At 35.0% G+C, this 24,072-nt stretch overlaps 2 protein-coding genes across 8 annotated transcripts in view; one reads left to right on the forward strand and one right to left on the reverse strand.

The window, feature by feature from the left end:
* The window catches only part of LOC110817328 (ATP-dependent DNA helicase Q-like 4A), a 48,694-nt gene extending 46,800 nt beyond the window's left edge, over nt 1-1,894 (forward strand). For 2 of the 3 annotated variants that reach the window (XM_022045821.2, XM_022045823.2), the window contains 4 exons: nt 572-704; nt 795-889; nt 998-1,075; nt 1,151-1,894. In XM_022045821.2, coding sequence (XP_021901513.1) covers nt 572-704; nt 795-889; nt 998-1,075; nt 1,151-1,526 — 682 coding nt within the window. In that variant the 3' untranslated portion in view covers nt 1,527-1,894. The remainder of the gene's footprint in view (nt 1-571; nt 705-794; nt 890-997; nt 1,076-1,150) is intronic. The other variant, XR_015817025.1, reaches the window with a different exon arrangement.
* Nucleotides 1,895-4,813: 2,919 nt separating this feature from the next.
* The window catches only part of NHX6 (Na+/H+ antiporter 6), a 49,067-nt gene continuing 29,808 nt past the window's right edge, over nt 4,814-24,072 (reverse strand). Inside the window, exons 19-22 of one of the 5 annotated variants that reach the window (XR_015817026.1) lie at nt 21,101-21,184; nt 6,452-6,549; nt 6,282-6,384; nt 4,814-5,364 (exon numbers count right to left, since the gene is read on the reverse strand). Coding sequence is in view for 3 of the 5 variants with exons in the window: in XM_088213383.1 (XP_088069509.1) it covers nt 5,315-5,364; nt 6,282-6,370; nt 6,452-6,549; nt 21,101-21,184 (321 nt within the window). In the remaining 2 variants the exon portion in view is untranslated. Of the gene's footprint in view, nt 5,365-6,281; nt 6,385-6,451; nt 6,550-21,100; nt 21,194-24,072 lie in introns of those variants that run through there. The other 4 variants (XM_088213383.1, XR_015817027.1, XM_088213385.1 and 1 more) reach the window with 4 other exon arrangements.

Genomic DNA, 24,072 nt, shown 5'->3' on the forward strand with positions numbered 1-24,072 from the left:
TGTTGTCAATAAAGTATGGTACCGAGTCTGTTGACATATATGTATTTCTGGAAATGTTTTTCTTTCTAAATACTATAATGCCTAGTTTGGTTCGATTCTTGTTCTACACCTAGCCAATTTTCACTTTTAATTTTCATGTTAGTCAAAATTTTTACAATTAGAACATGATTTGCTATGTTTGATCTACAACCATGTGCACCTTGAATTCCGTAGTGACAGTATACTCATTTATACTTCTAACATGGAAACTAAGTGAGGATTAGTTTGATCCACCAACCATATCCACCTTGAATTCCTTACGGGCAGTATGCTAATTTCTACTTCTAACATGGAAATTAAGTGAGGATTGGTTAGGATGGAGTGAAAATTCAACCAAGTGAGCAGTAAGTGTTTCTAGTCTTTAAATGCTCAAATTTTAGAAGATTATGAGGTTTAATTTGTGATTGGCTAACTTAATCAAGCTCTATGATCTTTCTTCTGAGAGGATTTATTAGCTGAATGCTGCATTTTTTTCTTTCCCTTTAAATTAAGAAGGTCAAATACTGATGGGTCTCTATTATGTCCTGTGCAGGGTTCCATCTTCTGTTAAAACATCTAAACTTAGCAAATATGAAGTTACTCCTGCAAAAGGCTCACTGTTGTCTGGGAGGTTGAGTCCTCCACAAACTGATACTTCTTTGCAGTATCAACCTGAAGTTGACTTGGTATCTTGAATGTATCTTTTTACTCATTATTCTGTTCTGCTTGAGATTAATGATCCTGGACCACTTAACTAGCTTATTATGTAACTTCAGAATCTCTCAGCCAAATTATATTCCGCTTTGCGAATTCTTCGAACTAATCTTGTGAAAGAGGCTGGAGACAGGGTGATGGCGTACCACATATTTGGGTGAGCTTCAGCTATTTCCTTCTTCCCTGTGGTTTGAATCAGTTCTGTTCGCTCGGAGTCATGCTGAACGTTTCCTCTGGTCTTTGTTAATACATGACATTCTCTTAGGAATGCTACATTGCAGCATATAAGCAAAAGAATTCCCAGAACAAAGGAAGAACTCCTGGAGATCAATGGCGTTGGAAAGTAAGCTTTTGAAGTTAAGCTGTAAATCTGCATGCGTATGGAAACAAACACTAACCATTATTTTGGTTCATTCAGGGCCAAGTTAAGCAAGTATGGAGATCGGTTGCTGGAAGCTATTGAATCTACCATCAAAGAATATTACAAGACAAACAAGAACAGTAACAGTAGCAATGACAGTAGTGATTCAGCAAAGAGAAGAAGAGATGCAAATCGTGTTGGTAGTACAACTATGGAAGATGATGATGACTTCACCAGCAGCACTGGTAACTCAAACAAAAGGGCTGCAAAAATTCAGAATAAAAATGCTGATGTTTACAGTTCTACATTGCCAAATTACTGCAATGAAGACCTAGATGATGAACCAGATTTTTATGATTGGGACTATGCCGTTGACCACGATGAGAAGGGTAGAGGAAGAGTGCTACCTTCATGGTCAACCGGAAACAAATAAATCTATTTCGTATTGAACCTTTTGGGAGGAGGAAGGATATAGACTTTGTCAACACCAGTTTACTAGTTAGTTCAAAGGCTTGCTAAAATGATAATGTAAATATATGGAAGATCTTTTTAACAGATTGCTCATTTCATGGCACAATGGCCACGATCCAATGGAATTGATTGGAACCGCTAATTTTCCAAACAAATATAGATAGCACGATAGGAAGTACTGTGAAATATATTGGTAGTTGGTTAAAGAAACGATTTCATACTGGAGGTTCACTCTCTTATTATGTATGTCCGGTTATTTAGGTAGTATATGTTCCACTTCTAACTCTCTTTTTGTGATTTAAAATAAGCACCTCGGGTTTAATTTCTGCATATTAGAAATTTTCTACAGGATTATGGTTGCCTATTCCAAAACATCTTTTTTTCTGATCCAAAAAATTGTTTATTTTAACTTACAAAAGGGAAAAAAACTAAGTTGTATGAGTCTTCAACAAGAATTTTCTGAATGTGACATGGGTCTCCTTATTCCTTGGTATTGAGGTTCATTTCTTGCTTTTTACTCTGTCAATTGTGCTTTTTCTGTAGATATTATTTCAAGGCTTTGATATAAGTTCTTTGCTACCTCAATGTAATGGTTTTTTTTAGTAGTAATCGGGATGAGGATGATCATTATTAACTTTACTATCTCGGAAAATTGCTGATCTCCTAGTAGTATACTTGTTTGGATAAAACTTGTCATTTCAAAGTTTGAATCACCTACCTTGTAGTGTGGCAATATTTTTCATGCTTCAACAAATTTGATTCACTTTCTACTTTTTTGCATTTGATGTATTTTTATCTTCTGTTTTAGATTTAGGTTATTTTGTTTCAATTTATGAATACTCTAAATATATTTTTTTCATTTCTGAATATTTGCTTATTCAAAAACTGAAATCATCCATTTTTGAAATTCCAACTATTTATTTATTAAACTTTCTTAATATTTTAACTATTTAAGTTATTGTCCACTATTTTCATATGTTCTTTTTGTTTATGTCTTACTGTTACTACAAGATTCTTCTAACATTTACTTGTGATTTATTAATTAATTACGATTTCAAAATTGCATGAGATATCATGAGCTACCTTTATTTATAGATAAACATCCGATAATATATCAAAATTAAGAGACACCTTAATGATAATGTTGATAAGTGCGAACTACATCTAATCAAAAAGGGATTTAATCAAAGAGAAGATATTTATTACGAAGAGATTTTTATTAACATAGTCAAGTGTATGGTTGTTTTTTTTCTTTCTTTTACTGTCTCATTTCACTGAGATATATATTAGTTAAATGTTCTTAACATATTTCCTCATAAAAATATTGTGGAGAATATATATACACAAATTACTAGTTTTGAGAACAATGACTCTCCTAATCACGCTTATAAGCTTTATAAAACCTTATATAACCTCAACAAGGTGCCCAAGGGTATGGTTTGATTACTTAAACTAGTTTCTAAAGCAAATTAGTTGTGTTTCATCCGAAGCATGTTAATCTTTTCTCATCTCTAAGGCAGGATCCTCTAATCTTTTTACTTTTATTTATTTAAGTTGATAATAATAATATAATAAAGAAACTTTGATGGTGCTAGTTGCCAATTTACAACCTAAGGTGGAGTTTGCAATTAATATCTAGAAAAGTTCAGTACTTTCTTGGTTATTCTAGAGAAAGTAATGAAGTTTTGTACGAAAATGGCGATATAATTTTCTCTTAATACAAATATCTTAATGACTTACTCGTTAAAATAAATATAAATAATTCAAATGACTATTCAACTCCAATAGTTATTAACCCTATCCTTCATTGTTAAAACTGGAAAGAAAGATTTCAATAACTCTGATACTATTAATATGTGATTGGTGCATTAGAATATACCACTCTGACTTAACTTGGCTTCACATTCCTTTTTAAAAAAATTAGGCCAATTCATCTCGAGTTTCTTTATTAATCATTGTGCTAATATTAAAAGACTTCTTTTGTGTATCATACAAACTTTAGTCATTAGCCTCTAGTTGGTTTCCTTCACCAATTTTCTTGCAATACCTCTCTAATGTTAATTAGGATAGTTGTCTTGACGACTGTTAGTTTGTTGTTTTACTAACAATGTCATTGTACATTTAGGTTCTTATCTCTTAAACAACCAAGAAACAATCAATTATTATTTGTTCGTTAATTGGAAATGAGTATGAGATTGTTGCAATACCATAATGAAACCTTATTGTTATAATTTCTCTTTACTATACTTCACTCACATATCTTCACCTCCATACTTTGGTGTAACAATGTTAAAATTGTGTATTTTACTTCAATGTATTTAATGTCCGGACGGATCACATTAAAATTGGCTACCATTTTATAAGGAAACAAGTATGTGTTTATTTTGTATATTTTACATTTATTACAATTATGTGTTCATGTTTCCTTGATTTAAATTGTAAATTTATGCATATCATAGTAATACAAATTATCTTTTTCTGCCTTGAAATTCACAGAGTCACTTTAACAGATGTTGATTATAGTTTCAAGCGATTATAGCTTTTTTTTAATTGGTACTTCTGAAAATGCCATTGGCATTTCCAGAATGTATTAAACAAATCCTCTGTTAAATAACATGGTAGATTTTAAAATTTGCAAGTGCTTCAATTGTGAATTCCTTCTCAAATGTAATTCTTTCTTTAAGACATTACACTATTTTTAATTAAATATTATTACATATTTTCTAAATTAATCTTGACTTTTAAAAATGTAAATGTATCTGAAACAATAAAAGATAATTTTTTCTTTTTATTACTACAATGCTGTAATTCAAAAATTTTACCTAACTTTTCCCACAAGTTCGAGTTCCTTGCTGCCTCTGTTTTACAGAGAAGATGAAGAGTGGAAGAAATCCAACACACAATGGACTTGATTTTCTAAAAAATAGAAGATTTTCATCATCTTTATTCAGCCTTCCAAAAGTGCAATAAGCATTAGAGTTCAACAGGGAAAATACATATAGAGGAACAGTTATCAAAGAACTAAAGCCAGACTCTTAATTGAAAAAAATTACAAGACACCCAAGAAAAAGATAATCAAATTAATCCAAGATAGTTTCATCAAATTATACACAAAGATAATATATTTAATTAAAATTTTCCTATTAAACGCGGTGCTGCACACATAGGCTAGTGTCTATGTAAAGCTTCTTTTAAAAAGCTACTTTTGAAATGGGTAAGCCACTTGCAGCAGTTTTACGAAAAGAAAAATTAACCACAATAATAATAATATTGCGAAATGATTAAGTTGCTATATTTTTCACATGAAACATACAATCTTACTTGCATATAACTAAAGTTAATTTTTATTCGGAAGTTGCCCGGAATAACTGAGAACAATGACACAAACAAATTCCCATTCAGCAGTAACCACTAACTAAAGTCATCCACTCCACTGGAAATAATAATGTCTTGACCATGAAATTTCCAATAAAAGTAACTAGAACCAACATCATATCCTGAATGAAATGGTTAGGGAAACCATTATATATGTAATCGTAACCATGTGGTCTGGAAGCTGGACAACAAAAGCCCGAGCATACATACGTAATATGTCTCGCTGCAGATAATGTCTCCGGGGCCCACATCTATTGCTGTATTAACACATTCATCGTTGGAGTTTGCAGTCCCAGCCCAGTCCGCCACTGTCTGTTATGTTATTTACAAAGTCAATCCATCCACCCCCATATGCAATGATGGGAAATAGAGTTACTAGCCACGATTATAGTAACTCCCTCTTCTAGAACTTGGCATTGGGTCATCTGCACATAACCATACAAAATCACATGTCTAATACTATGAAATAGAAGATTTTCTAAGGAATAAACAAAAGCAATGGATCGATTGTTGGCAAGAATAATAATAGAAAATTTCTAATTATATAAACAGAAACAACAAAAGACAGATGCACAAAAATTATTGTTTTGACTGCACAAAAATTTCTCTCTGATGATAGCAGAAGAACACAGAAAATTGAATCCAAGGGAAAATTATAGTCCCCACATGATGTCACAATATATCTACAGGCACATACAAAGTTCATTGGAACAAATTCAGGATTATTGTGAAATTTATTTGCAAATCTACATTTGGTTATAGTAAAATATGATAAAGATAAGTGACTTCATGGTATTCAATGAGGTCAACTTTTTTACATTCTAATATAATTTTCATATTCTCTTAGTTGAACTAAGTGTGAATTTGTAAGTAAGTTCCTTTAGATTTTCAGATTCATTCCAAATACACCCTAAACAACAAATAGTCCATTCCACATAAAAAATAGGGAAGGAATTCTTAATTTTTGTATTACAATTACCAGGAACAGGCTACATGGAATTCCTGTCCTCAAATAACCCGTTACTGTGTTCAAGATCTTAGTATTGAGATATGGAGATGGCCTACTTGACTGAATAGTCAAAGGAGTTGATATATCTAAGAAAAGTTAAAACAATAAACTAATAAAAAGCTGGAAATCTAATAAAGATCTCAGCAAGACATGTAGACCAAGAAAGGAAGCACATCTTAATAAAAGATGTATGCCTACCAGCCTATATTCTGAGTATGGTAGATAGACAGATAGACACACAGAGAGACGCACACATGTACATGCACAGACACAGAGAGAGAGAGAGAGAGAGAGAGAGAGAGAGAGAGAGAGGTTTCTGCCCATCTCATGTACCATGTTCATCCTCATCCTCCTCATCTCCATTGTTACTTGTAAAGAAGGGAGTTAGGTAGTTCCTATCCAATGCAGTGAATGATGCAGTGCTGCAACAATAAACCTGATAAGAATAACATAGATGCTTAAATAGATATACGAAAGCCTTGTAGATAATTTCTAGATATTACCTCTTGTGGAACTCTTTTAGTTTCATCTTGAACCTATTCCCAGAAGGCACACCTTCGTCATAAGAAGGAGCAACATAACCATTATTTCCCTCAAAGGCCTGAAAAAAATAGATATAATATTAGAACCAGCAATTTGCCAGCAAGCAAGATCTCAATGGAAGCAAAGTATTTGACTCTCATCAATATGAAAAGATGTATATTGACGAAATATATGCATAATTTCATATGCTTAAATGCAGTGGATGACGTCAGGGACATTGCTGACAATATGTCAGACGAAACATTTCTGCTCTGAAAAGGAGATGACAATCCTTCTGGCATGTACATTCTTAAATTGCTAAGCTGGTCTCCAGGGCTCTCAAACTCCTCCCTCATTTTAACAATTTTGTCTATCAAGTCATTTGTTTATTTGAAAGGAAAAGAATTTACATTTAAAAGCACCAACAGAGTGCTGCCCATGTCAAAGAGAATTACATGTTATGTTCAAATCAGTTTGAAGACGTCAAATTCTGTATTCCGTATAATCCTACGCAGTTGCTGGTCTTAGGGGGGGAATTTTTATCCCTAAGATGGCAGTTAGGTTGTAATTGGAAAAACTATATATATTCGGGTCCTATTTTCTGTTATGAATCCAGAAAAGTTGCCTTTATATTTCTTAAGTATTTTAATTTTAGTGATCTTCAGGTTCTCTCTTAATGAGCCCTGTTGTTTAGAATCAAATCATAGGCTCTAAGTGAAGGACAAAAACCATAGAAAACCTGGTTCATCTATATTAGAGGTTACCCTCCAAGGTCCCAGAACTAGATATTGGGAACTAGACTCCACGTCTACAAAGATCCAGCTCAAAAATCATGAGACAACAATGTTTCAATTTGTTGATTTCACTTTACCTACAGGGTTTTACATTCCGAATCAATTGTGTCTTACCAAATTTTTCTATTAGGGGATGATCAAGTGCAAATTTTGCCGAATTTATATAAGAAAACTTGAATTTTGAGTTCTTACATCATCCATCACTTCAAAGCTCCTTAATGAGTTTTCTCCAAGGAAGAGAGAATGATACATAATGCAATCAGTATATATTTTTCAAATAGATTAAAAATAATAATTCTTTTAAATATAAAACTATTGTATTTAGTATTTAGTTTTCTATTCTTATGGCACTAGTATTTCTTAAATTCTATTTCAAGAAGGTAACTTAAAAAACATTATAAATTGTTAAAGATGAAGTAAATCATGGTGTTAAAAAATAAGTAAATTAAGTTAAAGAGCTCAATTGTTAAAAAGGAAGTAAATCAAAATGTTGGAACAAAAGCAAGATAAAGGGGTATAATAGTAAATTACAATGTTTGTAATTAATTATAATTAATTTTTTTTTTTTGTTCTAAAAAATCTATATATATATATGACTGTAATATACAATAGAATACATATCAATAAAAAAAAATCTTAACATGATATTAGAGTTTTAGGAGAAAAAAAAACTAGACCATTTTTCACAAATCCTAATCGATCTCATTGCCGAAATAAGACAAAACCCTAAGAGGGCTAGCCTTCATTAACAATCACCATAAGACCAATAACCAGTCCAAAAAACTGGTGCCTTCATAGCCAACTCCAGCCTCCAAGCTGCACAGCCATAAGCAGTTCAGATCAGCCGCTAGACCCCAACTATACGCTGCCCTGTGTGCCCCCCTATTTGATCAGACCCCAGCTGCCATTGCCGAACACCCTAGCCTCAGACATGATCACACAATTGCGTGCCAGATCCCTTAGTCATAGTCGCCTTAAGCCACGCATCCAAACAAAACCGTACCATTTGTTCACACCACCTCAGCTCTCTCCAATCATGCAAATGTAATGTTGTGCAAATTTCACGACCGCGAACTTCATTAGTAAACGCGACATAAAACACTAGCTGACCAACTCTATCACGAACCAGATATGACTCATAGCTGCGACAAACGTGAGCGTGTTGGCCATTGGTCCGACTTGCAGGATCCGACCTTGATCCATCTGTCGTGCCACTATACTAGGAAGGTAAGGAATTGCCAAGTTGACTCAGTGAGCTTCATGTCCGAGTTGACTTAGTAAGCTCCTGGTCCAATTCAAATTATTTTATCTGTCTTTAAATATAAATTTAATTAAAAAATATGTATGAAACAAACTTCGAAGCGAATGGAAGTTTTTGAGAAAAACATTCTTATTATTTTCGTTGATGTGTCAGCAGATGTAATTTGGTAAAATCATATCCTCAAGTACACAGGGAAATATAGAGATCGCAACTAGATGGACCAGGGACAGGTTTTACTAACCATAAATGACTCACTCTTTATAGAGAATAAATCCGAACTCACCGAATCCAGATGGGTTTGATCTTTTCTTTTTCAGACTGTGTCAAGTTTACAGATTATTCAACTCAAATTTGACCCGATCATTTTATTAGATTACTATAAATATAATGATATTGACATGAATAAAAAAGTTAAAAAATTAAAAAGTATTCATATAGATTAATTATATTTATCAATATAAATATAACTATATTTATTTATATAATATATTATATTTATAAATATAAATATAAATATATTTATAGTAAAAACAATTAAAAATATATATGTGTACGCAGTAGTCTGGGTTCAGACAGGTTTTAAAAGGTGAAACCCAAACCAACCCCTGATATGACATCTTTTCCGATCAACCTTAACCCAACACAACCAGAACCCGCTCTAATGAAAAAATTATAGTGAATTGAGTTTGAGCAGGTCCAATTAAACAAGCTAATGTGCAAAATGTTCATCCCTAAGGAAATGCCTTAAGTAGCAATGTGTTATGACATATGATTCGGTGAATCACATTCCAAACCATATAAAAAGTATACTTGAATGTTAGATGCGATAGAGGATGTATTCTCAAACCATGTCCAGAATCATATAAGGTTTTAAAATAGACAACCTTTTTAAGGTTGATGTGTCAGTGGATGTGATATGTAGGATCACATTGCATGAAAATCCTCCACTTTTTGAAATGATGTATCAACAACTTTTTTGAGTTAGATCTAGTTTGTAAAATGTATCTAATGGCTCTGTTTTATTTTTACTCGTATAAATATTTCATTCCTACATCTTTCATACAGCTTTTGGAGAATCTATGTCATAAAATCAAGCAAAAATCTTATCTTCTCTTGAGCCTTAGTTGAGCCCCAAATGTGTTTTTCATTTGTAAATCAACTCTTTGATAAAGTAAAAGCAAAAATTTCTTCCTTTCGATTCTTTGATATTATAAGAAAAATTTGAGAAAACTTTTAGGGCATTCTTATGTTAAGGATATACAAGTGTTTGGTAACTTAGACATCAAGAGCAACTAACTTGTTATAAGATGTTGAAAAAAGTAGTAGACTCTCAAGTGGTTGGTTTGAGGAAGAGTATGTAAGCATGTTGATTATAATATTCCATTGATACATTAGTTGAGATATTTTTCCTTTATAATCTTTCTTATAATGAAGTAATTAATTAGTAGAATCAATTACAATCTCTACAATAATGTAAATTTCCTTATTCGTAAATATTCCATTGTATATATAACCCAATTGTAATATTATAAGTGATAAGTGAAAATAAAAAAGTAAATATTTCTCTTCAAAATCTACATGGGGTCAGAGCTAAAATAAGACTGATGTAGGATTCTAATTTTAGAATTTTTTCTAAATCCTAAAATAGAACAATAAACTGAATTGATAATTATCCAGATCTACTCCCACCATCATCCCAAAGTCGTAGTTCTAGAGTGCGTGAGCCACATGCGACACTGGAAAACCCTTTGCAGTCCAAAAAACCATTGTACTACCATTAGAAAATCCCAATCGGGATGGATCTGGCCTAGTCGCACACGATCCGCCCGAATTGCGCCTCTCCAGACTTGCCTTCACACGGCTGCTGCGCGTCCCTCCAGCTAAGCTATCGCCGCATCTGTCATTCACGAATATGATCCTTCAACGCGCTAAGCCGCTTTGATCTAGACGGATCTGTCGGACGCCTGAATAGATCGAACTTGAAGAAGTATTCTGTAACACCCCGCTAATCATTGTGCTTAAATGATTTGAAAACTCTATTTATTTAGACATTTGGCCACGTTAAACTTAATTAATTTACTTTACTTAATATTTATCGTATTTCGTAATTTGGATTAATTTTCATTTATTTTATTTTTATTTAAATTTTAATTTATTTTATTTTATTGGTATTTAATTTAAGTCTAACTCAATCAATTAATTATAGAAAAATTGAAAGAAATCGAAAAAACAGCGAATCGGGAAGAAAATCCAGCAGAGAGACAGTTTGCCCGCACGGGTGCTGGGCACTGTGCGCGCATGCGTGCGCTAACAATAGCTGTAGGATGTGCGTATGCGCACACAGTAGCTGCGGATGTGCATATGCGCACACAGTAGCTACGGGATGTGCATACGCACGCCGTTGCCACCGGTGGAGAAGGCCCTCCACCCTCCTCCCCCTTGTTTTTCGTGCCGAACATCTTTTTCTCCTCTCTTTTCATCAGATTTCGCCACTTGACGTAAATCCGACGGTTCCAAAACTCTATAAATTGCCTTTCTCCTTTCCTTCAATTTTTCAAGATTTAGAGAGAGAGAGAGAGAGAGAGATAATAGTCTAGTAAGAGAAGAAGAGAAATAAAGGAGAACAGTGAAGTAGAAAATATCGAGATTTCGGTAAGAAATCTAGTATTTCTTTCGACATCTTAAGAAATATCTTTAGATAAACTAATTTAATATGATTGTGATTTTGCCTGTTTTGTATGCTTTTGTGTTCACATGAGTCGAATTATTGTTGTTTTTAAGCATGTTATGTGAATTGCAGACACTTCATGAATTTGCATATAATAAATATAATATGTAATCGATAAAAGTAAAAAGTATAAAAAAAAGAAAAGAGAAAAGTGGAATGAAGTTTGTATGGTCCAAAGTGTATCTGTATTGATATGCATATTGAATCAAGTGTCTCGTTAGACTTTTTATCTGTAAAGGGTATCTGTTGCCCTTACCCTTCGACGTATCTATTTTCTCTTACTCTATCTGGTCTGGAAAAACGTAAGAGGACGACTCCTAGTCGATGACGGTGTACCCTCTGACGAGAGTGGTATCACACTATCTGTAGAGATCACCTGTGGCTAAGTAATGTTGTGACTATAGATATCTGTTAGAGCCACTATGGCTGGTGCAGCCGAGATCATAGATCGTAATATGGTTTGACCAGCAAAAAATGGGTTTTAGCAAATTGCCGTATCTATATCTTATCTAATCATTCCACATGGGTAGTTGCAAATTTGTATCTACCATAAGAGATGAAAAATTGTAACGACTTCGCGAAACATGACACGAAAATCTGAACATTTTATAATTTATTTGATTTTCTCTATTGTCTGTCATGATGTACGTTTGGTTGTCTGTATTAACATACCATTTTCCTAACAAATAAATGATTTTTCATAATGTGAGATAAATAAACGAGAATGTTAAATGACAAACTCTTAAGTCAAAATAATTAACTTTTGAATCTTACGATGTTAATTTAATACTGTTTTCCTTACTGAGCGTATGGAACTCACTCTTTACATGCCTTCCTCTCCCAAGATGAGAAAGAAAGTAAGGAACCGCAGGCTGACCTACTCTTGGAAGTCTATGAGGATCCTGTAGATCCACAAGTCTGAGTGCATGACTATTCCTGCACTCTGATGAGTCTAATAACATAGTGAAAGAAGTGGCTCTTATATTTTGCAGCCACTTCTGAACTCAGTATATTTATCTATTAGAACTCATATGTATTTGTTACGGATTTGTAATAATTTTGTTTCGCTGCATAAATTTTATTATGCACTCATTATTCTCAATCTGTATCTCACACCTATTTGCCTTAATTAGCACTTGGGATATCATAGATGGTATCATAGCAGAATTTTGCGGATCAAATCCCTTGCACTAAGACCTTAGGTAGATGAATCCTTTAGAATACCTAGGAAAGAAATAAGTCATCTTTTCAAAATTAGACCAGCAGTTCGTGTCTTCATTTCTTTTATAGGAATGACGCGAGGAAAACCATCCGTAGAGCACTGAGCCACCTGAAGCCCCAGTTCATCTGACCAGGGTTGAATTTGCAAAACTTTTCCGAGCCATGCAAGGATTAACTGCAACCGTAGGACAAAACTAGACCAACCTTTGTCCACCCTCTGCCCCTAAATACCAACAGATCAGTCTATCTCCCACAATATAGCGGAATTTAGGAAACTTAACCCTCTACACTTTGAAGGTGGCCCTAATCCTTCAGTAGACGAAGACTGGATCCTACAGATAGAGAAACTCTTCTCTATCCTAAACCAAACTAAAGAACAAAAAGTTCCCATTGCAGCTTTCATATTAAACGGTGAAGCAGAACACTGGCGGCGACTTAAGAAGGAAGTCCTGTCTACTCCTACTACCTGGGAAGTTTTTATGGATGCTTTGTTTGATAACTTCTTCCATGTCTATGTTCGGGAAAAAAAAAAGGAAGAATTTCAGATCTCCGTCAAATAAGTCTGTCTTTTGCCCAGTATGCAGCCCGTTTTGTTCAACTATTTAGATTTGTCCCTTTGATGGTCATCCCTGAAAGCTGAAAAGGTAGGAAGTTTCTCAAGAGCATTCGTGCCGACATTTATGATCGAGTCGTGATGTTGAGACTCAGCTCGTATGCAGAAGTGTTTGAACATGCCTAGTTGGCCGAAGACCTTATCTCGACCAAGTACCAACGCATTGTCTGAGCCCGTACCCAACAACAACCCCAACAACTTAGAAGGAAATTGTCTGACCCAGTAAGTAACCCTCCAGACAAACAAACTAGAGCTGCCCTTCCTCCTGTCTTGCCCCCACCTACAGCTCCGCCTGCCCGAGCTAACCAACCCTATCAGCATTGTGGTCGTCGCATGGTGACTTGCCTTGTCGGCGTATCAATAACGCCTGCTATCGGTGCGAAAGCACCCAACACTTTATAAAGGACTGCCCCCAACGACTAAAGGACGTAACTCGACTTGTAGCACAAGGTTGAGTGTACCACTTAGATGAATCTGGTGCCCTTCCTGCTCCTATCCTTATTCAGGATATGCTTTCTATTTATAACACTTCTGCCAAGACTTTAATCGATACAGGTGCAACTTACTCTTTCATTTTTTGTGCATTTGCTTGTAATCTAGGGTTTAGATAAGAACCTTTAGGAAAAACACTAGTGGTGAAAACTCCTTCTAAGGGACTACTAAAGACTCACTATGTATATAAGAACTGTAGGATAAAAACTTCAGGAATAGAGATATGTGTAAACCTGATACTGTTAGATTTTGTAGGATTTGATGTAATATTAGAAATGGACTGGCTGGAAAAGTATAGAGCTATAATAGACTGTGAAAGTAAAAGTGTAACTTTACGATACCCGAAAAAAGAATAAAATTATTATTATCATTTCTTAACAATTGAATGAATAGAAATATGGGTATTGATCATGCTGTGTTCCATACCAATTGTTTGCAATTTTTCGGATGTCTTTCCCATCTAACTTCCTAGTCTACGTCTCCACGTGAGATAGAGTTCTTGATTGAATTATTGCCTGAAACCCAGTCGATCTCGAATCCCGCTTATTACATGAGTCGCACTAAGCTAACAGAATTGGAACATCAGCTTTCCTACCTTATCACCCAGAAATTCATTCGCCCTAACCATTCTCTTTGGGGCGCTCCGGTGTTGTTCGTGAAAAAAAAGGATGGTTCCCTCCGACTTTGTGTGGACTACAGGGAACTCAACCGAATAACCGTTGAAAACAAATATCCCTTATCCCGGATCGATGATCTCTTTGGCCAACTGCAAGAAGCCACGATCTTCTCTAAGATCGATCTCAGGATTGGATACCACCAGTTGAGAGTTAGAGAAAAAGATATTCCAAAAACAGCTTTCCGATGCAGGTTTGCACAAGTTCAGGGTGATGTTCGCATCGACCAATACCCCAGCGGCCTTCATGGATCTAATGAACCGAGTTTTTCGGAACGCACTAGATCAGTACGTAATCGCTTTTATTAATGACATTCTAGTGTATTCCAAAAGGCTTGAAGAATATGCTGTGCATTTGGCTGAAGTGTTGGAGACCCTCCGCCAAAACCAACTGTATGAAAAAATAAACAATGCTCCTTTTGGTTGGACCGAGTTTCTTTTCTCGATCATGTAATCTCAAGAGAAGGAATTGCTGTAGACCCGTCCAATGTGGAATCTGAGGTCAACTGGAATCCACCCACCAACGTGGTCGAGATACGTAGTTTTCTTAGTTTAGCAGGCTACTACTGATAGTTCATTGACAGATTCGTTAAGATTACTGCCCCTATTACTCGACTCACCCGAAATGGTGTACCATTCGTCTGGAATTATGAGTGCAATGAAAGCTTCATGGAACTTAAGCACCCTATTACCTCTGCTCTTGTATTAATCCTTCTTGACGATGTTGAGAGATTCCAAATTTACTGCGACGCATCTCATATGGATTTGGGGTGTGTCCTAATGCAGCATAGTAGAGTAGTCACATTTGAATCCCGACAACTCAAAATTCATGAGCAAAACTACCCTACCCACGAACTTACAGTTGGCAACTATTATCTTTATCCTGAAGATATGACGGCATTACCTATATGATCAGACTTTTGAAATCTACATTGATCATAAGAGTTTTAAGTACATTTTCTCTCAGCTGGAATTAAACATGAGGTAGAGGTGCTGGATGGATTTTTTGAAGTATTACGATTGTTAGGTCATTTATCACCCCAGGAGAGGGAATGTAGTCATCGATGCACTAACCCGAAAGGAGTCTACCGTGCTGGCTCAAACCATGGCCTCCAATTGGAAGATGGACACTGTACAATCGCTCCGTCTTAGCTACTACGACAAGGACACCTATCTCGCTCAAATCCGAGCCATATTGGATCTCTTTATGAAGATCTGGAAGCCTAGGCAACAGACCCAGAACTTACCAAAAATCTAGGTAAGTTCACTTTTGACGAATCTCCTGATTTCAGAATCTCTGATGATGGACTATTCAGATTCCGGAACCGAATTTGGGTCCCTAGTGTTGTACATACGAATGTACTCAAAATTGCCCATACTTTCAAGTTATCCATTCATTCCAGGAGTACCAAAATATATCGGGACTTGAAGCGATAATATTAATGGTCAGGAATGAAGAAGGATATAGTTGACTATATCTCCCGATGCCTCACTTGTCAATGGATAAAGGCAGAACATCAGAGACCTGGTGGCTTGCTACAGGGTCTTTCGATTTACGAATGAAAATAAGAGCATGTGACTATGAACTTTGTCATCGATTTGCCGAAGACCTATTCTGGTCAAAACGCCATTTGGGTCATCGTGGATAGGCTGACCAAGACTACTTATTTCCAGCCTATTCGAACCACGGACTCCACCGGTAAGTTAGTCCACCTATATGTTGATGAGATTGTTCGACTTCATGAAATTCCCTCATCCATTGTGTCCGACAGCGATCCCCAGTTCACTTCTCACTTTTGGGACAACTTCTAAGAAACTCTGGGGTTTGGATTGTACTTCAGCACCTTTTATCATCCCCAGACGGATGGTCAGTCAGAATGTACGATCCAAACATTGGAAGACATGTTGCGTGCTTGTGTTCTTGATTTTGGAGATAACTCGTATGAGTATTTTTCTTTTTGTGAATTCGCTTATAATAACAGTTATCATTCCAGTATCGGTATGGCCCCATATGAAGCTTTGTAAGGAAGGCTATACTGTTCTCCTACTTACTAGAGTGAAGTCGGGAACCAGCGCCACTTAGGACCAGACTTCATTTAGGAGACCATTGAGAAGGTCGTAATCATCCGCAAGAACTTGAGAACTGCCCAGAACTGCTAAAAGAGTTACGCCGACAATCGTAAGCGACCTTTGGAGTTTGCCGTGGGAGATTAAATTTTCCTAAAAGTTTACCCTTACAAAGGCAAAATGTGGTTTGGGAAGAGAGGGAAGTTGAGCCCTCAATATGTGGGATTTTTTCCGATCATCGAGTGCATTGGACCCGTGACATACCGCCTCGCTCTATCCCAAGAGTTCGCGGGTCTGCATAATGTCTTTCATGTCTCAATACTCAAGAGGTATCACCCTGATCCTTTTCATATTATTTCTTATATTATTCCTCGCGATGAAATGTAAGTACAGGCTGACATGACTTATGATGAGGTTCTTGTGGAGAGTCTTGGATGGACCGATAAGACCTTGTGTAACAAGACAATTCCTATGGTGAAGGTACAATGACAGCATCATACTCCAGATAAAGCAACGTGGAGTTGGAGGGCGAAATGAGGGAAAAGTATTCGGATTTATTCGAAACAAATTTAGGGACTAAATTTTTTAAGGATATAACACCCGGCCCATCACTATAATAAAATAATTTGAAAATCCTATTTATTCGGGTCTTTGGCCATGTTAAACTTAATTAATTTAATCTGCTTAATATTTATCGTATTTCGTAATTTTGGTTGATTTTTATTCATTTTACTTTTATTTAATTTTATTTAACTTTAAATTTAACTTATTCAATTAATTATAGAAAAATTGAAAGAAATCGGAAAAACGGCAAATCGGGAGGAAAATCCCGAGGGGAGACAAGTTGCCCGCACGGGTGCTGGGCACTGTGCTCACACCGCGCATGTCCCCTCCGTGCACACGGTGCAGGTTCAACACCTGTGCGGGCCCTGTCGTGCGCAGGCGGGCCATCCGCTCGTCACCTCGCGTGCCGTCCACACATCAAGTCTGCACGGATAGACCCTGTGCACTTAGGGCCTGCGCGCAGCCCAGTCCCTGCATGCGCGGCAGGAAGCCTGTGTGCTTGTAGGCTAGCCTGCAACACGCCGGCTGGAGCACTGCCACCTCGAACATCAGAGACCTGATGGCTTGCTACAGGATATTGACATACATAATGAATTAAGTGTTTCGTTAGACTTTTTATTTTTAAGGAGTATCTGTTCCCCTTACCCTTCGGGGTATCTGTTTCCCCCTCCCCTATCTAGTATGGAAAGATATAAGAGTACCACCCCCAGTGGATGATGGCGTACCATCTGACGAGAGTGATATCATATTATCTGTAGGGGTCACCCGTGGCTAAGTAATATCGTGACTATAAATGCCACTATCCCTAGTGCGGCCGTGGACATAGATCGTATCATGGTTTGGCCAGCCAAAAATGGGTATGAGCAAATTATCGTATTTGTATCTGATCTGTTCATTTCACTTGGGTAGTTGGAAATCTGTATCTGCCATTAGAGATGGAAGTTGTAACGATTTCGCGAAACATGAAACGAAAATCTGAGCATTTCATAATTTATTTGATTTTCTTTATTATCTGACATGATATTTATTTGGTTGTATGTATCAACGTACCGCTTTCCTAAAAAATAAATGGTTCTTCATAATGTGAGATAGGTAAACGAGAAGGTTAAATGATAAGTTCTTAAGTCAAAATAATTAACTTTTGAAATCTTACGATATTAGTTTAATACTGTTTTCCTTACTGAACATATGAAACTCATTCTTTCTATACCCCCCCAAATGAGGAAAAAGTGAGGAACCGCAGGCTGACCTACTCTTGAAAGTCTATGAGGATCACGTGGATCTACAAGTCTGAGTGCATGATTGTTCAGGCACTCTAGTGGATCCACAAGTCTGAGTGCATAACTGCAGTCTGTCTTAAGTCAAGAATCTTCCTCAGTTCCTGAAAATACTAGTGAATTACCTTTACTTTATGATCTATCTGATAATATAGATAAACTCATTACTCTTAAAAAAGAAATTAGGTCTTACACTAAGAATTCTATATCTAAATTTGTTTTTTGCGACTACCTATCTCTCTCCTATAGAGTATTTGTTTTATCTGTTTATTGTATATCTATTTCACAGGATTTAAGGAAGTTATACAGGATCTCAAATAAAAAGAAAAATGATTGAAGAAATGAAACATTTGGCAAAGAATGAAACTTGGGAGTTTGTTCCACCTCCACTGCAAAAAAAAAATGATTGGTTGTAAATGAGTGTTTACTGTGAAACACAAACTAGACGAATCGATTGAAATGTACAAAACTAAATTGGTAGCTAAAGAGTTTACTCAAATCTATAGAGTAGACTATTAGAAAATATTTGCACTTGATTCAAAGATGAACATAATCAAAATATTGTTATCTTGTGCAGCCAACTTCGATTTGGATTTACAGTAGTTTGATTTGAAAAATGCTTTCCTCAATAGAAACTTAAAGAAAGAGATATACATAGAAATTTTTCCTGAATTTGAATATGAAAGAACACAAGAGAAGATTTACAAATTAAAAAAGGCCTTGTATGGATTGATTTGGACTTATAGTAATTTGATTTAAAAAATCCTTCTCTCCCTAGAAACTTAAAGAAAGAGATGTACATGGAGATTTTCCCTAAATTTGAATATGAAAGAACACAATAGAAGATTTACAAATTAAAAAACGCTTTGCATGGATTGAGGCAGTCTCCAAGTGCATGTTTTGAAAAATTTAAAAGAGTTATGATCTCTTTTGAATATCAATAGAGCAATGTTGAACATACTCTGTTTATCAAATATTATGAGTGTAATGTCACTCTCCTCATTATTTACGTAGACAATATTGTTATAACTGAAGATGATACAATGGAAATGACTCGATTGGAGGAAGGTCTTACTCAAGAATTTAAAATAAAGAATTTAGAAACCTGTAATACTTCTTGGGAATTGAAGTTATTAGACTTAATAAAAGAATTTTTATTTCTAAAAAAAAAATATATCATAAACTTAATAGAAGAGACTGGTATGATGAGCTGTAAGCCGACAGAGTCTTCTATTAAAAGCAATCAAAAACTACAAACGCGAATTGGTACGTCAGTAAATTTGGAAAGATATCAAAGATTAGTTGGAAAACTCATTTATCTCTCATATACCAAACCTAATATAACATATACAGTTAGTTTAGTGAGGCATTACATACATGATCCTTGCGAACCTCATTTATATGTCATTTTTTGCATATTGCGATATTTCAAATCTGCACTAGAAAAAAGTTTACTCTTCTCCAAAAGTAACCACTATAAAATAGAAATATTTACATATGATGATTGAGTTGGATCACTAGATGATAGGTGATCAACTACTAATTATTACATGCTCGTACAAGGCAACCTAATTACTTGGAAAAGCAAGAAGCAGAATGCGGTTGCTCGTCCTAGTGCTAAAACAGAATATAGAGTAATGACCCACGGAGTTTGTGAATTATTACGGTTGCCAAAGTTAATGAAAGAATTAAAACTATTTAAAGAAGAGAGTTCATCCTTATTTTGTGAAAATAAAACTATCATTAACATTGCTTATGATTCAGTTCAACATGATCGAACAAAACACATAAACATTGATCAACACTTTATAAAAGAAAAAGTGGTTTGCGACTCTTCATACTTATATCATGTGTCTTCTAGTGAACAGGTGACAGATGTCTTCACTAAAAGTTTTTACAACAAATCTTTCCATAACTTGATCTGTAAGTTGAGTATGTGTGATATCTTTGCATCAACTTGATGGAGAGTATTGATTAAAATAGTTCATTGCCACATTCGTATTTATGAACAAATTGGTAGCAATTCAAATCCTATGCTAACAACAACCAAAATGGAACATACAAAACATATATCCTCATGAAATAAATTTCAAAAAGAAGAGTTCCTTCATTGTTGCCTTCTTCAATTCATATGACACGACCAAGGACAAATGAATAAAGAGAGGGAAATTTTTTGTTAGCGGTAGTTATCAATGCAAAGGGAATCTCAGATCTCCTAGCCACCTCCTTGGAAAGGGAGCTAACATCCATAGCCACCCCCCAATATTATGCCTAGGGAGGAACTCTTGAAAAGATGGCCCCATCTTTTATTGAAATTTCTTGGATGAAACCTGGGTCCATTAAGGAGATTAAGCATGGGAGGAAATCTGGACATCTAGAAAAGGAAACCTGGGTCCAATGTTAGCATTTGAAAGAGTAGCTGTTCTATTGCTTCAACAAAAGATTTTTTAAGCTTGAGTTTATGGTTTAAAATCAATTTTTTAGTAAAATAGAGAAAAAGTTTATGACCTAATTTTTTTTTGTAAATAGAACTCTTTTGTACATGGGCGGGATCCTCTGGTCTCATCCAATATATCACTTTTTCTTTTACCATGAAAGAGAATGTGATATTGGATACTCTATAAAGCTTGCCATTGACAACAAAGATTTGGTGCCTTATTCTATCGGTAACTTAGTTGAAACAATAGATTGCTATTTACATTAAACTCGTTGTTTTCATATCAGCCATCCATACTTATTTGAAAAAAGAGCTGCCTGTCAAGACATATTCTCTAGTTAGCTTTGAAAAAAAAAAATTATCTCAACAAATCACTTTTAAGTCATAAACGGAAAAAACATTTTTTATCTTGACCTCATCAAGTGAAGACTAAAGCATTCTAACCTCTATGACGTTATTTTTTCTTGAACAAAGGAAATATCCTAACTTTTTGTGGAACTTACTTCAGCCAATGGTCCATCTGGGTTATCACCCACGACTTGTAAGGCCTCCAGCATTGTACCAGTTGAACCTCCAATCAGCAATACCTAAAAGATCTTTCATAAGGTTACAAGATGTTTCAGAAGAACAGATATCATATTAAACTTGCAACATACTTAAAAAGTCCGTGCTTTTTTAAATAGGAAATAAAGAAAAAAGTGAATCTTCACATACTATAGAGGGGAGTGTTATAGTTCACCATTATAATACTACAGGAAAAACAAAGTTTTATTCAACCTATTTTCAGATAGAAACAACATATGATAGAGGCCATCTTCTATGCTCAAATATGTCTTCATGTTAATCTATGCTCAAATATGTCTTCACAATTTACATTAACATGAGGTCGCAATTGAATCATCACTGTATAAGGTAATTATGGAATGTCTAGTTCTATAGAATGAGAACACCATTAAGCACAGCGAGTAATTTAATTTTGGATAATTTACTAAAACATGATTGAGTTTTTTAAGTAGTATAAGAGATTTCTCTATTTTGAAATTATGTATAAACTATTAATTAACCAGGTTTGACAGTTTGAAAATGGAATGGTGTTAGCTTTGGATATGAACTGACATTATAGACCTTATCTTATGATCTTTTTTTCTTTTTCCTTTTTTAAAATAGAATTAGGAACTGATAAAAGTATACACATAATACTTAATCTTTATTCCCCTTCCATCTCTTTTTGGTTCTGTACTTTAATCTTCATTTTTGCATGGTGTTATTTTTTAGGAGTCCCAGCTAGAGAAAGAAGAGTAGGTACACTGGTGAAGGAGATGATTGATTGAGAATAGCTGCTGAGGGTATCAACAGGGGCATGAGATAGAAGGTGAAGAGAAAGAAAAGGCAGAATGGGCAATTAATAGTTGGTCTCCAATGGCTGCATGAGATTGAGCAGCAGAAATGATGTGTGCATGTGGTGATTGAGACTGAGGAAAAATATAAGGGAAGATATGAGCAACTATGAATTGTGGGTTCCCTTGCCGGAGTTATTGATTCAGTAGTTGTTCAGAACAATGGACAGAAAAAGAGTTGTGTAATGGAATGGATTTAATGGAAAAGAAGTATAGCTCCTTGGTGGCAATGGGGCAAAAGAACTAGATTTATCGTCATAATTTGATACAGTCAGATAGTTATTCCAGATCTGCAACTTGGTACCTGCAGTATGGGTGTTTTTAAGCGAAAGTTTTGTAGCCTAAATATTCAAATCTTCTTTTTCTAATCAGTTGATCAGCTTTTTTAGCATGCATTGTTGTAACATGTAATATGTCTAATTCTTATGTAAATACATTAAATGGAATTATTACATTTAAGGAAAAAAAAATATAGGATTATTTTCCAAATATCTCCATAAAATCTGTGCATTTCATAGGGGTTCAGAAATGGAAGAAATCAATAAAAACTAAAAGTTTTTGCCTTCAAGACAGAGCAAGTAGAGAATTTCAAGGTAGAAAACAGGTAAAGAATTAGGAGAATGCTTGGCTGTATGTGCAATATTTATATATACATGTATAGATTAAAATCATGTGAATCATATGAATTAAGGAATCAGAAAAATACCTTATTTTAAAAAAATTAATTCAATTCAATTAAAAAAATGAAAAGTCAAATAGATATAAATTAAAAGAAAAAATTGAAATTCAAATTAAATATTGCATAGGTTACAAATGCTTGGAGAAACCAGGGAAGAAGAGTTGAGGAGAGAGAGCAAGTGCAAGAGAGAATGATTAAATAGATTAAAAATGTGAGGGTATCTTTGTAGAAAGAGAGAAATTCTCACTATTTGAAAGGCCTAAAGAAAACCAATATATACATACTTCATAATTAATCACTTTCCTTTTAGAGGAAGACCTGACAATTAATTTACAGTAAATTAGGAATCAAAAATAAAAACTAATAATGTCAAATTTACCTATTAATAACAAAATGAACAGCTAATAATAGCTGGATTGTTCACCAAATCAAGAATTAAAGGCTAAGAATATTTCCATAATGATGAATTAAATGCTGAAAACATTTCAACATTAATGCTGGAATATTCCCACATCAATGCTCAGAATATTTCCTCATTTAATGTTGAGATATCTCGACTATAATGCTGAGAATATTTCCACAATTTTCCTCAAGCTGGGTTGAAATGTTATTCATCTCAAGCTTAGAATTAGGTCTTGGAAGCTTTTTTGAGGCAAGGCTTTGGTTATGATGTCTGCAACTTTGAGATTTTGTTGGTGTATAGAGCACTTAGACAACATTTCCTTCTACTTTTTCCTTGATGAAGTTACCACCAATCTGAACATGTTTAGAACTGTCATAGTGAACTGGATTCTTGATAATACTCAAGAGTAGGTTGATTGTCACAAAAAAACTTCACAGGATCTTCTAGGTTACTTCCTAGTTCCTTAAGTAACATTCTTATCCAAATAACTTGACAGATTGCATTAGCCGTAGTGTGAAATTCAGCTTCTACATTATTTCTAGAGACCATACACTGTTTCTTGCTTCTCCAAGTGACCAAAATTTTCCATACATAGAAACAATAACCATACATTAGTCTCCAGTCTGTGACAAATCCCAATCAATCTGCATCACTATAAATTTCTATTTCTCATTTAGGACCCTTCTTGAAGAATAAACCCTTGTCAAGTGTTAACTTCAAGTATCTCAGAATCCTATAAACAACCTCCATATGTTGTTCCAGTGGATCATTCATAAACTGGCTTAAAATATTAACACAAAATCAAATATCTGGACTTGTGGGAGGTAGATGAGTTCGTCTTCCGATTTTTGGTACTAACCTTTATTAACTGGGGCACCTTCTCTAGACATTCTCAATTTATGGCTGGTTTCTGTAGGGGTCTCAGCTGGTTTACATCCCAACACCCCACACTTAGTAAGCAAATCAATTATATATTTTCTCTGAGATATATAGATG

Source organism: Carica papaya, chromosome 2, assembly GCF_054855325.1.
Source record: "Carica papaya isolate Zhongbai chromosome 2, ASM5485532v1, whole genome shotgun sequence".
In the NCBI taxonomy this organism is placed as follows: domain Eukaryota; kingdom Viridiplantae; phylum Streptophyta; class Magnoliopsida; order Brassicales; family Caricaceae; genus Carica; species Carica papaya.